At 46.1% G+C, this 17,473-nt stretch overlaps 1 protein-coding gene across 1 annotated transcript in view; it reads right to left on the minus strand.

Moving 5' to 3' along the window:
• Positions 1 to 497: 497 nt before the first annotated feature.
• Positions 498 to 17,473, minus strand: part of LOC129834659 (protein naked cuticle homolog 1-like) — a 44,887-nt gene continuing 27,911 nt past the window's right edge. Inside the window, exons 4-10 of the mRNA XM_055899851.1 lie at positions 15,788 to 15,845; positions 11,703 to 11,809; positions 11,443 to 11,538; positions 9,814 to 9,961; positions 5,954 to 6,035; positions 5,616 to 5,776; positions 498 to 5,069 (exon numbers count right to left, since the gene is read on the minus strand). Of these exons, the coding sequence (XP_055755826.1) occupies positions 4,531 to 5,069; positions 5,616 to 5,776; positions 5,954 to 6,035; positions 9,814 to 9,961; positions 11,443 to 11,538; positions 11,703 to 11,809; positions 15,788 to 15,845 (1,191 nt within the window). The 3' untranslated portion in view covers positions 498 to 4,530. The remainder of the gene's footprint in view (positions 5,070 to 5,615; positions 5,777 to 5,953; positions 6,036 to 9,813; positions 9,962 to 11,442; positions 11,539 to 11,702; positions 11,810 to 15,787; positions 15,846 to 17,473) is intronic.

Raw genomic sequence — 17,473 nt, forward strand, 5'->3', positions numbered from 1 at the left:
GTCCAGCAGAAACAGATTCCAAGACACACAGATAGACGACCTGCGGTGGTTTAGATCACACACACACTCCCTCCCTCATCCATATACATCCAACACAAATACGCACAGCACAAAGCCACACAAAGAGGAGTCAGCAGACGTATTTTGGGGAACAGATTCATACTTTAATGAAAGGGTATCTCCCTTGGCACAGTTCTGCTATCAAATAAATAAAGCAATTAATCAAAAACCGTCTATATAAACTAAACAAAGTCATGAAAAAGCCATTAGGGAAAAGAGAGAAAGGGTCTGGTCTGCTATTAAAGAACTGAACAGCAAGTGCTAGACATGTTTCATTTACAACAATCACCAAGAAGAAGTGAAGGAAGTGCGAGAAAGAGACAACTATCCTTCCCTGCTAGCACTGATCGGCACAGCGGATACTGTAGAGAAGTGACAAAATAGTAGGCAAGTGTGATAGCTTGGCAGAAATACTGTATATTCGCTCAGTCATTCAATTATTATAAATACGTTTATTCCTTTTACACGTTACTGGTATAACCTTTCTGCAGTCCATATACTATTTACATTAGTTGAACATGTAGATACATTCATTTTACAAAACATAACTTAGTGGTGGAATACAGTGAGAACATTTAATTCAGTCTTGTCTGTAAATACCGAAATTGAAATAATTTACAGATGGAGAAGATACAGTGGAGCATTCTGGAGCAGAACTTTAGATGCCGGTGAAGCTGGAGTGTCCCTTTAAAGAGGCACAGTGCACTACTTTTGACCAGAGACCCTGGGCCCTGGTCAAAAGTTGTACATTATATAGGGAATAGGGCTGCATTTCAGACACACCATAGAGATATCTGTTCCAGTGGCTGCCCCACTAATACCACAGTACTCTAGAGGCACATGGCACCATTCATCTAGTGTCTGTAGTGTTGGGGGGAGGGAGTTTAACTGAGGATGAGAACCCAAGCAGATCCCTGCCTATTAGCCATGGTGTCTGTCTGAGGGGATCACTACAGACACCTTCGCACACACACACACACGCCTAATGAAGACCACCATGAAGGGAGACGCGGGCCCTCTGCCTCTCTCTGGCTTGATATAGTCCCCAATGCAGCCACAAGCCATTTCCACCTTATGCATGTCTATCCTATGGGCATGTGCTAGTATCAACACCTGTACTGTTTAGCTGTGGTGTTGCCGTGGTGTGAAGACTACAACATGAGTTATAGTATTGCGATGGGCCCGGTCATGCTAATCCAGACAGATGCCAGCGCCAAGCAGATCGCAGACCGGCAGCGTTCTAGGGGAGAGAGGGGCTGTGGAATGGGGTGCAGCTGCGTTCCCCTTGGGGGTGGCTGAGGTGGGTGACTGTGTCCTGTGGTGAGGCCAGCCTGACTGGTGCCTCTGCTAATGCACAGCCTGCAGCTGTGTGAGGGAGCACAGCACTGGAGCTCAGGACAAGCCTGGAATGTACCAGATTCCCTCAACTGACCCAAAACACATACTAACGGAAACTTGAAGTAAAAGCTCTAAACCTATACATGACCCAGAGTGGAAAGTTGGCTTTGATGTCCACACACCTGGTGTGAGGTTCAACACGCCTGTAGGGGAATTCGTGAATTCTTCACACCTGCTCAAAGCGCATAGCCAGTAGCGAGGTATATTAGCTCATACTGACTACCAATGTTCCCTCTAAGATGCGCGAGAGACCAGGACTGCCATGCAGAAGAAATATCAGCCCGCAAAGAGAAGCAAACTTCCCTTTACTGTGGGAATTGTGATCGAATCAATGCAATATTAGCTACTTTCAATGCAACATACCGAAACAAAACCATGCAAGAGATTTGTTGTAGGCAGAACGCATCGGAGTAGAATTTTATTGCATTGACAATCACAACATAGGCCGTACTCTACACAGACTGGTGGACCATAACCAATCAGAACTGCAGTAGTCCTATATGCAAATAGACCATTGCCATATATGGATCTGTGCCATTCACTTTGAACTGTTTATACAGCATGAGTGGTGGTGAGTAGATGAGTTTGTTTTGGGATCAAAGCCAGAGCTACATGTAGCGACATGTGTACATGTGTTCATATCCTTTGCTAGTTAGTCAGTTATTAGCCCAGTTATAGATCATTTGTAGTCAGCAATGGGGGAGTAATTGCTTCCTACAAGAGCACAAAACGTGTGCATTTCTAGACATCTTTGAAAAGCAAGTCAGGTAAATTGCATATTTATCTTAAAGGGGCAGTGTAGCCAATAGGCAGAGGGTAGAATATTTTGCCTGATTCTCTGTAATAATGGTATGTGAATAATGATGCTATTCATTTTATTAAGTGGATTCTTGCATCAAACACAACATTTTCAATCACCTCCTTGTCTGAAGGACAAGTGGATAAACAGGTTATTGTCAAGCCCTGCATGTACTTTTCAAAAGTCTCATAGAATGTAGGCCTACATTGAACACCACACATTGTCTGCTACTGTAGGCTGAACGATAGAACAGCTATTCCATGTTAACATATTATGGCATGAATTGTCTCCATTGTTTTTGATGGTTGGCCAGTCAAGAAGGCCTACATTATTATCAAATAGCCACAGTAGCCTACTTGACCACTGTTAAAGGTGTACCCTAGCGGGTACAGCCTCAGTGTTCACATTAAACGCACTTCGTAAGTTGCACCGAATTTTCACAATGTTCAAGTTTGCACTCAGCAGACCTGAAATTTGCTCAGTGATGAAAAAAAATAGAGGGAACATTGCTGATTACAGTATTATCCTCTTTACCCTGACCAGATGATACTCGGTCAGGAGCTCCTGGACCCAGATGCAGGCATACCGTAGTGAACTGTCCTAAACAGTGGTGGTTGTAAGGGCTCTGATGGTTCACCTAGGGTGGGAGAAGATCTGAGAGGTCCTGTGGTTGGAGCTGCCTGCCCGACAGCAGGCCTTCAGCAGGGTGAGTTATGGTCCTGGTGGAGCCTGTGAGCAGGGACTGGTGTCACCTAGCACCAGAGGAATGAGACAGACAGCTGAGAGTCTCCACCCCGGGTCCAGCCAGCGTCATAAAGAGAAGCCTTGTTGCCTGAGTGCTGGGGACACATGGCGGCCTGGTGAAACAGGTGCTGACAGCTGGGGACGAGGGGATGCCTCATGAGGGGACAGCGGTTAGGGTCATGTGTTATGATCAGACCTGGAGGACCATGGGACTGCTGTGGATTGTCAACCACCACATACTTATTGAGAAAGAGCCTTACTGTGAACTGCTAACCACAACGATTACAGACACTGTTCAGAAGGCAGAGATGTACTTGAAAAGGTGTACACTGACCATTTGTGTGAAAGAACTGTGTGTGGTAATATTAGGTGGTGATATTAGAGGGAGTCAGAGTTGTATCTTTGATGGTCTAAATTGTATACATAGTGGTCTTTCAATAGGGTACATTGGGAAAATGGGGTTGAGTGAGAAATAAATGTAGATTGTTGATACAAACGTTACATTATAAATAAAGCGTATAATGTTGATAATATATGTACATACAATATGTAGGTAAAACATGTTGGAACGTTTCAACACTATATTACTGCAGATTGTATCATCCTTAAAAAATAGAACAAAATGTAACTGAAAAATAGCATCTGATTAATAACAGTAATAATAACACCAACAATTCCATTAATAACACTAGAGGTAGCAGCAGATTACAGTCTTCTATTCTCACTGAACATCGTTCTCTCAGGGAGGGTCCTGTATTGCATGTGAGATTCAGGAGCTGGATGATCTTGTCTTCATCATATCCAGCTGATGCCTGTCAGTCCTCTGTTCTGACAGCCCAAAGTGTCTCCAATGCAACTGCACCCACAAGTGCTTTTCAAGTGGTTTTCAGTGGCGATAGGGGTGTCACAGCAGACAGGTAACACATGCTCTCACACACACTGTATATTCATACACACAAATCTCTCTCACTCTCCAAACCAGACCCTCACCTCTCATTCCCCAAAACGTAGAGGTATGTGAGGATGGCAGTGCCAGTATGGCTTCGTAAAGTCACCTAGTCCATCAGAGTAGAGGGTTTCAGAGAACCAGACAGACAGAGAGGGATGAGAGGAGTCCTCTGAAAGATTACAGCCAAGTCTCTTATCTCCTTCTGTTCCTCTCAGGCTCCCCTGTTACATCCCTCTGCCCTGTCCTGCTCCTGGTTCCTGGCACACCTGAAGCCCAAGACACTGTCCCGCTGCCTCACAGGGACTCTTCATGCCTGGACAACCCCATAATAACCCTCTTCACCCTGCACCTCTCCCTGTCTGTCCAACTCCTCTTGATGTCCTGTCCTCTTAGCCCACAGGGCCATGCAAGACCCAACTCCCCCAAACAGTGACACAGTTCTGGCTGTGCTGTTGCTGTGCTGTGTGGGAGGGGCCTGTCTGTCTGTAGAGTATACTGGCCTGGCAGTGGAGCCAGGTTGAGGTGGGGCTGTGAGAAGGTGCTCTGGGGCCGGGGGCAGCAGGGCAGGGAGCTGGCTGGCTCAGGACTGGTAGAAGTGGTGGTAGTGGTGGTGGTGTTCATGGTGGTGATGATGCTCGTGCCTTTGAACCATCTGGGCCAGCCCTCCTTCATAGAGCAGCACACTGGGTAGGACCCTCACCTGCTCCTTCTCCACCACAGGCCCCACTGGAGCCCCCAGGGCTTGGTACTGATGCTGGCCCTCCTTGGCCCTCTGCTTGTGCCTGCGGTAGGGGGCTGAGGACTGGTGGGGGGGGGCCTGGCTGGGTAGGGCCGGGGGAGGTGGGGCCCCTCTGCTCCTCATCACCCTGCCCGTGGTGGTCTGTGTGGGGTGCGTCCGGCTGTGGGTCTTGGGGGAGCGCAGGGCGTGTTTACCTGAGTCTTTACTCGGTCGTGGGGGACAAAGGGTGTCAGGGCCTGGGGCGGCGCTGCTCTCCATGGCCACCTGTGAGCGACGGTGGTGGGAGTAGGTGTGGCCGTTCTCTGGTTCATGAGAGCGAGACCTGGTCTGGTTCGATGGTCGGGTCTGTGGCTCTGCTTTCACAGGCTCTGTGGTGGGGGCTGGAGAGGGGAGAAATACAGGTCAGGATAAATAACCCATGATGGGTCAATTGATACATCAATAACTTAATTGAAAGACTGAGAACTCATAAACGTTAATATTACTAGTTCCAATACTATTTTAATGCCTTTTTCCATTTTTTCTGCTTTCTTTTTTTCACGGGACAAAGAGTATTTTTCTGCTTTGAACTAGAGGGTGTCACACTACAAAAATCCTCCCGTCAACACAAACATTTAAACAAAAGCAGCCCCATATTAAACAGAATTTAATTCACTTCATGATGAGGCCTGGCCCCTGAAGACATATCGTATTGTGCCCTGGTGGGTCCAGATGTTTTACTGGCCAGACATGCCTGCCTGTATCCCTCCAAGCAGGTGCTGGGGTAATGAAGGCCTCTCTTTATCTGGACACAGCTTCAAAGTACCCGGGTGCTGTGATCGGTCAGTGCCTCTAGTCTCCAATCTCTCCATCATCACCCCCGGCCCTAGCCCCCCCATCCCTCTGGCTTTCTACTCCCCCGGACCAGCCCACCTGGGCCAGCTCACCTGCTCCAAAGCGGGATGTGTAATTCTCGATGCCGGCCAGGTCTAGGTAGTGGTTCCTGCGCTCCAGGTTCTCATCCACACAGTGGCGCTGGCAGCCCCGACTCTGACCCTGCTGGGTCAGAACCTGGTGCTGGATAGTGTGGTGGTCACTGTGATGGCGCCTGGAGGGGAGAGAGATGGGACTTTACAACAGCTTGAAGCAGTATTTTAGCTCTCTAAGATGCATTGCAAAACATACATTCTGTCGGTGTCAAAATAAATGTTATTAGTGTCAAAAATGCACAGATATACATTATTGTCTTGTAAAACATTGATGCAGGCTGTAGAACATATGTTACCTGAGGAGGGATCGAGACTTCTTCTCCACACTTTTAAGGTCTTCAATGCACTTGTCAGTCTTGGTTCTGGGGTGGGGCATGTCTATGAGAGAGTGAGCAGGACATTATCAAAAAGAGCAGCCACACACACACGCACGCATGCATGTCTATTTCTCTCAGAAGAAAGAAACCTTTGTTCACAGTCTTTTACTTTGAAGATCTATAAAAGAGAAAAAACAACAATGTATCATTTATTTACTCCAGGCCTCATATAAGACAAAGAATATATACAGTACCAGTCAAAAGTTTGGACACATCTATTCATTAAAGGGTTTTTCTTTATTTGTACTATTTTCTACATTGTAGAATAATAGTGAAGACATCAAAACTATGAAATAACACATATGGAATCATGTAGTAACCAAAAAAGTGTTAAACAAATCAAAATATATTTGAGATTCTTCAAAGTAGCAACCCTTTTCCTTGATGACAACTTTGCACATCCCTGGCATTCTCTCAACCAGCTTCACCTGGAATGCTTTTCCAACAGTCTTGAAGGAGTTCCTGCATATGCTGAGCACTTGTTGGCTGCTTTTCCTTCACTCTGCACTCCAACTCATCCCAAACCATCTCAATTGGGTTAGGTCGGGTGGTTGTGGAGGCCAGGTCATCTGATGCAGCACTCCATCACTCTCCTTGGTCAAATAGCCCTTACACAGCCAGGAGGTGTATTTTGGGTCATGGTCCTGTTGAAAAACAAATGATATCCCCTCTGGTTTGCGCTTAGTGGGACTGGTGTAATGCTGCAGAATGATGTGGTAGCCATGCTGTTTAAGTCTGCCTTGAATTCAAAATAAATCACAGACTGTGTCACCAGCATAGCACCCCTACACCACCTCCTCCATGCTTCACGGTGGGAACCACACACGCAGAGAACATCAGTTCACCTACTCTGCGTCTCACAAACAGACGGCGGTTGGAATCAAATCTCAAATTTGGACAGGTTTCCACCAGTCTAATGTCCATTGCTCGTGTTTCTTGGCCCAAGCAAGTCTCTTCTTCTTATTGGTGTCCTTTAGTAGTGGTTTCTTTACAGCAATTCAACCATGAAGGCCTGATTCACACAGTCTCCTCTGAACAGTTGATGTTTCAATGTGTCTGTTACTTGAACTCTGTGAAGCAATTTCTGAGGCTGGTAACTCTAATGAACTTATCCTCTGCAGCAGAGGTAACTCTGGGTCTTCCTTTCTCGTTGCGGTCCTCATGAGAGCTAGTTTCATCATAGCGCTTGATGTTTTTTTGCGACTGCACTTAAAGCAACTTTCAAAGTTCTTCAAATTTTCCCGGATTGACTGACCTTCATGTCTTAACTTCTTATGTCTGAAGGGGCAGTATTGAGTAGCTTGGATGAAAGGTGCCCATTGTAAAACGGCCAGGTCCTCAGTCTCAGTTGCTAATATATGCATATTATTATTAGTATTGGATAGAAAACACTCTAAAGTTTCTAAAACTGTTTGAATTAAGTCTGTGAGATTAACAGAACTCATATGGCAGGCAAAAACCTGAGAAGTTCCACTTCCTGTTTGGATTTTTTCTGGGGGTGCCATATTTTCAACCAAGCTCTCATTGAATATAAAGAGATATGGATGGGTTTTTACTTCCTACGGCTTCCACTAGATGTCAACAGTCAATAGAACTTAGTCTGATGACTCTAATTTGAAGGGGATTCGAAGGAGAAAGGAATGAGTAATCACTGCCATGAGGCGCCCACGCATTGAACTGGCGCGTTCACGTGAGAGTGAGCTCCGTTCCTTCTCTCAATTGAAGTCGATTTAATTCTCCGGTTGGAACGTTATTCAAGATGTATGTTAACAACATTCTAAAGATTGATTCAGTACATCGTTTGCCATGTTTCTACTGACTGTAACGGAACGTTTGGACATTTCATCACGTTATAGTGGTCGCGCTCTGAGACTTTGGTTAGGGTATTTGGTAAACAATTCGAAAGTAGCTAATTTGACATAAACAAACAAATCAAGCATTTATTGTGGACCTGGGATTCCTAGGACTGCATTCTGATGAATTCATCAAAGGTAAGGAAACATTTATCATGTATTTTCTGGTTTCTGTTGAGTCCAACATGGTGGCTAATTTGGCTAATCATCTGAGCTCCGTCTCAGATGATTGCATGGTTTATATTTCCGCAAAGTTTTTTTGAAATCTGACACAGCGGTTGCATTAAGGAGAGGTATATCTATAATTCTATGTGTATTACTTGTATTATCATTTATATTTATGTTGAGTATTTCTGTTGAAACGATGTGGCTATGCAAAGTCACTTGATGCTTTTGCAACTAGTGAATCTAACGCCTCAATGTAAACTCAGATTTCTTTTATATAAATATGAACTTAATCAAACAAAACATGAATGTATTGTGTAACATGAAGTCCTATGAGTGTCATCTGATGAAAATAATCGAAGGTTAGTGATTACTTTTATCTCTATTCTGGTTTTTGTGAAAGCTATCTTTAGTTGGAAAAGAATGTGGTTATTGTGGTTTGTGGTGACCTAACAATCGTTTGTAGTGCTTTCGCTGAAAAGCCTATTTGAAATCGGACACTTTGGTGGGATTAACAACAAGAATACCTTTAAAATGATATAAGACACATGAATGTCCGAGGAATTTTAATTATGAGATTTCTGTTTTTTTAATTTGGCGCCCTGCACTTCGACTGGCTGTTGTCATATCGATCCCGTTAACGGGACTGCAGCCATAAGAAGTTAAAGTAATGATGGACTGTCGTTTCTCTTTGCTTATGTGAGCTGTTCTTTTACCAAATAGGGCTATCTTCTGCATACTACCCCTAACTTGTCACAACACAACTGATTAGCTCAAACACATTAAGGAAAGAAACTCCACAAATTAACTTTTAACAAGGCACACCTGTTAACTGAAAAGCATTCCAGGTGACTACCTCATGATGCTGGTTGAGAGAATGTGCAAAGCTGTCATCAAGGCAAAGGGTGGCTACTTTGAAGAATCTCAAATATAAAATTTCTTTTGATTTGTTTAACACTTTTTTGGTTACTACATGATTCCATAGTTTTGATTTCTTCACTATAAAATAGTAAAAATAAAGAAAAACCCTGGAATGAGTAGTTGTGTCCAAACATTTGACTGGTACTGTATATATAACCCAGAGTTTATTAATGAAGTGAGATATGTTGTGGTTTGAAATTATTATGAAGACAGCTGAAATTAGCGTGAAGACAGCCAGCTAATGTTTCGTTTTCAAAGCCTGCTTCTTTTGAATCGCTTGACGTTATAAATAGACACAACAACAGGAAGTAAACAAACAGGGCGTCATATTTTGTAGCAATTAAAAAATAATAGTCTCAATACTTGTTTACCAAGTAGTCAGTTAGAAAAGTTACGTTGAATGTAGCTATATTTTACCAACAGCTCTGAGAAGTTAGGGGTGAGGGAGAAGAAGAAACACTTTGGAGAAAAATAAAATGGTTGTGGTTATCAAACGGAGTTGGTGCATCTCTTAAGGTTTCTTTCAGAGTATTTGAAGGCACTGGGGGGTTCTCAGCTCTGTCACTACTCCCATCATTAAAAATTAACCCCATTGTGCCGGAGAGATGGAGCAATGGAAGAAATGGAGACAGAGGCAGAGAGAGAGAGGAGTCTGACATGCCTGAAGCAGGTGGCGTTCCGCATGACAACAAACAAGACTCTGGATGTGCTGACAGCAGAACAGTCAAGTAGGGGAGCCCAAAGAGCACCGCTCTCTCTCCTCCCCCTCTATCTCCCCCTTCTGGTCCCCTGTCTCCCCATCCTCCCAGCCCTGTGATCCTCTCCCAGCCTGGTGGTTACCTGCGGGGCCCTGAGTGCAGCTCCGCCAGCGCTGGCTGGAGTCGGGGGCCACGGAGAGCTTGACCCGCAGTGTCTTGCTGCTGCTGGGGGAATGGTTGACCGACGTGTCCACCACCTCATAGATGGTGTGGAGCAGGCTGGTGATGTCCTGGGGGGGGGGGGGGGGGGGGGGGGGGGGAGAGAAAGCGCGAGATGGTCTGAGTTAGTGCACAGCTGACAACTCAGTTACTGTAGTCTGTCTAGCATGTTACAGGCAAACAGGAGAGATGAAGAGAAGAACATGCTGAGTTGTCAGTTGTTTTATTTCAGTGTTCTCCCTGTAAAGTGATCAGGCAGGGAGTACAGAGGGAGTACACAGATGGGATAAATGCATGACAAGATATGTCTGGGAGATGGGAGGAGAAGTGCTAAAAGATTAACTAATGCACAACCCACTCTTTAGCAGCTCTGCTCTTAATAGATAGAGCCTTCATTACCCTTTCTCTCTGTAGGCTTTTTATGGTGGTTAGTGTAACTTTGGAAGTAGTTCAATTAAGAGCTTTTAAAAGTATTCTCCCTCTCAATATCTCTCTCTTTCTCACTCTTTGAATGAGTCGAGTAGCTGAGGGCCATAGCACAGACCTTTGCCTCAGAGCTAAGAGTCAGACATAGACAGAATAAGAAAGAGAGAACATAAGAGGGAAAATCCTGTAGGATGGGATTCCTGTAGAAAGGCCGAATAACAGCCACACAAAGTCAGTGAGCACAGAGCAGACATCTGAAATCTGTACTCGCTTAAGTCTTTAAAGGCCTGTTCAGGAAGAGAGCAACATGAACATCCACAGATGGATCAATAGCATAGTATGTTCAATTATACATATTTCAAGTCTTGTTATCATTTTCCCTCTGAAGGTAATTACTGCATTTCTACTAATGTTCCCTTGACTGCCACTGCCAAGAAAAAGGGCTTACAAAACCACTCAGAAATTGGGACCTTTTGGGCCTGTTAGCCTAGCTTCTGCTCTCACTCCTCTAAAACGTCCAAATGCCTGCATTCCTATTGCCTTGCCTCTCTCTGAATGCAACATAAAGGCCTATTATGAGCTCTTTGGGGACTGGTACCAGATACCGTTTCAAACACTAAGACGCATATGTCATTTTTAGTTTTCCATTTTTTCATACGTCTGAAGAAATAAAGGGAGCTGGAGAAGAAAGCTATTTCCTTCTTCTTCTTCTTTTTGTGTGAGCTGCCGCCTGCCGCCTCATGTGCCGCGGGGCCATGGGCGATGCCAAAGAAACTGGAGATCCAACCATCCCACCACACAGAGGACGGCTTCAGTCTCTTCACACCATTTCAACTCAGCTCTCCAAAAATACAGGCCTCTCTGACTGCACTGCTCAGATCTTTACAAGGCAGCAGCCAGCCACTAGGTATCTATCGCTGGAAAGGAAAAAGTCTCTTTGGTTCCTAGTGGCTGTATTATTGAAATGGATGAATGTAACTTCATCTGATTGTGTCTCACTTAGTCTATGTATGTGTATGTGTGTATTAGATTGAAAGAGGAAAAGATCATGAGCGGGTAAAGAAAAGGAAAGTGCCCTGTTATGTGTTAGAGTATGTTTGAATATAAAATAGGTTTGAACCCTTACCTCTCTGGTGACCTTGCCATTGTTGTCAAAATCATACAGCGTGAACGTCCACTCCTGTCTGTTGTCTTCCTCTACAGAGACGGCACACTCAAGCTCCTGAAACGAATCGCATTGCAATATAAGTATCAATACATTCACGACTGTGTGCAAGTGTGCCTTCATTCCATCCCTGAAAGAGTATTATATTGTCGCTCTAGTTTTTCCCAGAAGCACTAATAAATGGTCCATGTTGGTGGTTCACAGTTCAACTTCACACTCACTTCAAACTGGAGCTGTTTCTGTGTGCCTGTGGGCGCCTGGCTCGCTCTCCCCTGCATCTTCTCCTCCACACAGCAACTGTCCACCGTCTTCTCCGGGGGCAGAGCCACTAAGAACACACACGCAACCAAATGATCAAATACAAGTTTACTGGTCGCGTACACAGTTTAGCAGATGTTGTAGCAGGTGCAGCGAAATGCTAATGTTACTAGCTCCTAACAATGCAGTAAAATGTAAGGAAAGAAAATACAAAAAAAGACAAGAAATCAACAACGGCGGGACGAATCTGATTAACAACCCAAATAGCACTGTAGCAGTAATCAAATGCAAACTATATGTATGTACACCGGGAGAATGTACACAAGATCAAGTAAGAATGATATGTATAGCAGTAGATATGTTACAGTAAGCTACGTCAAGAATCCAGTGTATAAATAAGCATAAGGCACAGACACAAAATACTTCGGGGCTTGGATGCAAATCATTGCCATGGGAAAGTGCTAGCATAGCCCCAGGAATGGGAGAGGAGGTGGATGAATAGAACATGGAACTGAACAGACATAACATGCCCTACATGCCAAGAACAGGACATGATGCTACTGTATAGTGTGGCTTAAGATACTACATTCTAAAGTGGGAACATCATCTGATCTGAACATCAAAGAACCCCATGGGAGCCCTGCCTCGGTCTCTGTGCCCACTGTAGCTGAGCTCATAATGCTGGATGTTTCACTGAGTATTATAGCTTCCAGACATATAGCTCAGACACACAGCGCCCATAGGGAGGCCTCACCTCGTCTGTCACACACACATCCTATTCCACCGCTACGCACATCCTCATCAACAGTAGGCCCAAACTACAGTATCAAACCCTTATAGTGTGTCAGCCCGCCAACATCTCCTACTGTAACATGTCACAGTCCTTTCATATCCTCTCATCACATCCTAATCCAACTAAAACCTCTGAGATGTTTCAGACCTGGGTACTACAAATGAAAAAGAGACTGATAGGCCACGGGCAGAAGCCATGAATACACATTCACTCCATGGGTCCAAGTAGTGCACTATTTACAGAATAGGGTGGCATTTCATTGGGACGCAGTTGGTGGCCATTTGGTTTTGCTTGTGCTCCTGCCCGACCAATCAGGAGATGGCTGGGTTACTGCGCATGCACACACACACAAACACGCACACACCTCCCCCCCAACCCCATGTTGCACTTTGAAGTTCCATTCTCAAACCTTTTGGCCGAGGATCAGACCAGCCGGCTGTAAAACAGAATCACTAATTAATTAAGCCAAGTCAAATCTGAAACAGCGTTTGTTGTGGTCGCCAAAGGAGCAGACAGACACAACAGCCTCGTTCTCTTTCCTCCGTATCCAAGCAGATCAAAGAGAGAGGAACATGTCTGTCCCGTCTCCCGTCCCCTCGGCTGCAGGCACAATGAAAGGCAGCGTCCTGGGGAGCAAAACTTTTTGAAGGTGGAAAATAGAACCCTGTCTTTTGATCATCACAGATGCTCAAAGGTACCATTGTACCATGCGAGGGGGCAAATTGTTGGGTAACAAGCCCAATGTGGAGATGGTGATGCTCATCTCCAGGCTATGGAATAGACCCAGAGGAATACTGTAGGCTATGTCCCAGAGGGCACCCTATTCCCTATGTAGACATAATCTGCTATCTCCCTCTCAGACTGACCCGCTCATCACTGAAATACAGTCGGCCTGCTCTTTATGAGTGGAACTAAATGCTGCCAGAGGATTGGCTGGTGATCTGATGGGAGTGGAGGAGGGACTGGGCTGGCACTCTCACAATACCATCATGCCTGATCCAACAGCCCTGCCATTACACACACAAGACCGCTGTCACACACTCTCAGACCATCCACACAGAAGTGAAAGCTGAGAGTCAAGCAAGTGTGACCAGACACAGAGATACAGGTTTATACAGCTGTTTGGGATTTCTAAGCCTCAGTTAATGTCCTTGTGAAAACTACATTTGAAAAGGCACAGAGGATGTAATTGCAAGATCTAAAGAGTCAAAACACACTACCATCTTGGATCCCTTTTGCTTCATCCCTCTTTGCAATTTTGCCAGCAAGTTATTTTTTAATCCTCACAAACGTTCTTTGAAAATGCTTACTGAAAACCTGAGGAAAGACAAGCTTTCATATGTGCTTTGGCCTAACGATCATCTGTAACCTCTCCCTGGCTCTCTATGTCTGTCCACTTTCATTCCTGGGATATAAAGAATCAAAAAGCCGGAATGCTCCATAACGGCTTTCATTCAAGTTTAAATGTGATTTAAGAAATCTGTTAGTGAACCCCCAGGTCTAAAGAAGAACTACTTTGATAATAAGATGTCTCTCATAAGTTCTGACTGAAATGTACCTCAAATAGTACTTACAGAGTCTGTAAGAGAACCATGGTGTGTCTACTCTTCTGAGAATGAGGGGAAGAGAAAGGGACCAAGATGGCTCCTAAGCTGACACGGAGGGATTTTGACATGAACAAGGTGTGTGGTCATCTAACATGATCATAATTACATGTTCTATGATAGGTTGTATTTATAGTGCTTTTCACCAGGTCTTTAGGCACTTTTATGAGGAGAGGACAGTGATGAGGACCAAAGCATACCTGGCCCATCCCTTAAAATAAACAAGCCTGAGCTAGCTCAACGAGAAAACTAGCCAGCCGAGACACCCTGACCCACATATCTGGGCTGGTCCCATCCCAGTCTCCCCTGCTGCCAGTTAGGTAGCACAACAGAGCTCTGGGCTGGTCCCATCCCAGTCTCCCCTGCTGCCAGTTAGGTAGCACAACAGAGCTCTGGGCTGGTCCCATCCCAGTCTCCCCTGCTGCCAGTTAGGTAGCACAACAGAGCTCTGGGCTGGTCCCATCCCAGTCTCCCATGCTGCCAGTTAGGTAGCACAACAGAGCTCTGGGCTGGTCCCATCCCAGTCTCCCCTGCTGCCAGTTAGGTAGCACAACAGAGCTCTGGGCTGGTCCCATCCCAGTCTCCCCTGCTGCCAGTTAGGTAGCACAACAGAGCTCTGGGCTGGTCCCATCCCAGTCTCCACTGCTGCCAGTTAGGTAGCACAACAGAGCTCTGGGCTGGTCCCATCCCAGTCTCCCCTGCTGCCAGTTAGGTAGCACAACAGAGCTCTGGGCTGGTCCCATCCCAGTCTCCACTGCTGCCAGTTAGGTAGCACAACAGAGCTCTGGGCTGGTCCCATCCCAGTCTCCCCTGCTGCCAGTTAGGTAGCACAACAGAGCTCTGGGCTGGTCCCATCCCAGTCTCCCCTGCTGCCAGTTAGGTAGCACAACAGAGCTCTGGGCTGGTCCCATCCCAGTCTCCCCTGCTGCCAGTTAGGTAGCACAACAGAGCTCTGGGCTGGTCCCATCCCAGTCTCCCATGCTGCCAGTTAGGTAGCACAACAGAGCTCTGGGCTGGTCCCATCCCAGTCTCCCCTGCTGCCAGTTAGGTAGCACAACAGAGCTCTGGGCTGGTCCCATCCCAGTCTCCCATGCTGCCAGTTAGGTAGCACAACAGAGCTCTGGGCTGGTCCCATCCCAGTCTCCCCTGCTGCCAGTTAGGTAGCACAACAGAGCTCTGGGCTGGTCCCATCCCAGTCTCCCATGCTGCCAGTTAGGTAGCACAACAGAGCTCTGGGCTGGTCCCATCCCAGTCTCCCCTGCTGCCAGTTAGGTAGCACAACAGAGCTCTGGGCTGGTCCCATCCCACTCTCCCATGCTGCCAGTTAGGTAACACAACAGAGCTCTGGGCTGGTCCCATCCCAGTCTCCCCTGCTGCCAGTTAGGTAGCACAGAGGTCTGGTGTTCTTTTCAGATGGGGGAGGGGGAGGCCTTCCACCCTGATTCCTTAATCCAAGATCACACCACACAGGGGAAAACAGAATAGATGGAGGTGGGTTGCAAAGCACAGAGGGGGAGGGGAGGGCCGGGTGAGAGAAAGGGAGGAGGAAAGGAGAAGGTAGGTAAAGGGGGAGGGAGGGGTTCCATACATCCACCTCATCAGCACATTTCAGGAGCTTAGTGGGGGGGGGGGGGGGGGGGGGGGGTCATACCTTCTAAACGGTAATGTTCATCACCGATTCCCTCTGCACACGCCTTGTCCAACACATCCTGGAGAATGAGAAACAGAGACACATTTATTTTAGTGTATTTGTCACGGACCATGCACAACAAATATATATTCCAGCAGATTTAGCTACAGTTTATTTCCATGTTTGTTGTCATACATACAGTAAAGAGGAAGAGTATAGTCAGCATATGAACAAACTATTCTAGATGGACACTGGAGATCTACATTAGAGCCGCCAATACATACTGACATGGCTAAATCCAAATGACAGTATTCAGCTCTATATATTTGTTTGACAACTGTGAGTTGAAGCTGAGCAGAACCAGAAAATTAGAGAAGACAGTACTGTAATTGAAGAATCTAAACAGAGTGAGCATACGACTGACTGCCACTGACACACGTACTGTGTGTCAGTGGCAGTCAGTCGTACGCTCACTCTGGAGTTGGTCAAAGAACGGCCTCAATCACTGGTCACAATTACACTCCTCCTGTGGGGAATTGTGGGTTGTCTGTGAGGTTATTTCCGTGACGGGGTCTATCGACATTGGGGGTAGCGATACGCTGGTGAGATTGTTTTTTCAGTCCACCCGACCCGAGCCCCTCTCCTCTCCTGGCAGCCGTGTCTGAGTGCATACCAATGGGACTGCGTGATATGTGAGCACAGTTCTTCACCATGGAAAATGCCAACTCAGGTGTCTCCGTGGCATTAAAGTCATCTGGCCCAATAACCATTACACACACACACACCCTTGACCCGAGAGTTCTCTTTCACACACACCCCTGATTTACACACACACCCTCTTTTACACATAGATCAGAAAAAGCTCTCTCGCTCTGGCATAGACATACACAATACTGAAAACACTCACACCTTAAACCTACAGAGATATAAACCCAGAGACATACTAACTACATTATAAACACAGTGCACTCTATCCCTTGTGTGAAGTACCTACTCCAGCAATCAAATAAAAAAACACAAAAACAACTCCTGAGCTGCTTGATCTAGTCTATGTGGAGCTACTAGCTCTCTCCCCTCTCCTCTCTGTGTTAAAGAGGAGGATTTATGAGAGTGAGAAGGTGTGGGAGGGATTTGTGTTTAATCCAGTAGAGAGGTAGAGTTCAGCTGGTGTGATCCTAGCCCAGTCAGCCTAGTAGAGCAGCTCTGCAGTGTACCCAGTGGGGTGGCCCCTCAGGAGGAGAATACACCACATCACTGACTGACTGACTATAGTGCACTAAATATGGAGTAGGGTGCCATTTGGGAAACAGTTTGACTGAGGCTGTCTGAATCATTAAAACCTCCTCAGGATGTAGCCAGGTTCCTCTCTCTCCCTCTGAGCTGAAACCTTACCAGCCTGCTTTTTAAACTAGGCCTGACCCAGGCGAATTTGGTCAGGCCCAAAAGAAGCCAGCCCAAGAGATAAAAATCAGACACTGACTGTGTGGAAAGATTGAGAGTGGAGATCGAGAGAAGAGGGGAGTGGGTGGTGGGACGGTGGGGAGAGAGTTATATGAAACGGTGTTGTGTTGCTGCTTAGGCGCTCAGCCCCTGCCTACTTTGAGAGGCAGCCAGCAGAGCAGTCTGCAGCAGACAGGGTAAGTAACAGGAGAGGCTCTCCATGTGTACGCTGCTTTAAAAGATATCCCTGTCCAACAAGAACACACT

The sequence above is a fragment of the Salvelinus fontinalis genome, chromosome 35 (genome assembly GCF_029448725.1).
Source record: "Salvelinus fontinalis isolate EN_2023a chromosome 35, ASM2944872v1, whole genome shotgun sequence".
Classification (NCBI taxonomy): domain Eukaryota; kingdom Metazoa; phylum Chordata; class Actinopteri; order Salmoniformes; family Salmonidae; genus Salvelinus; species Salvelinus fontinalis.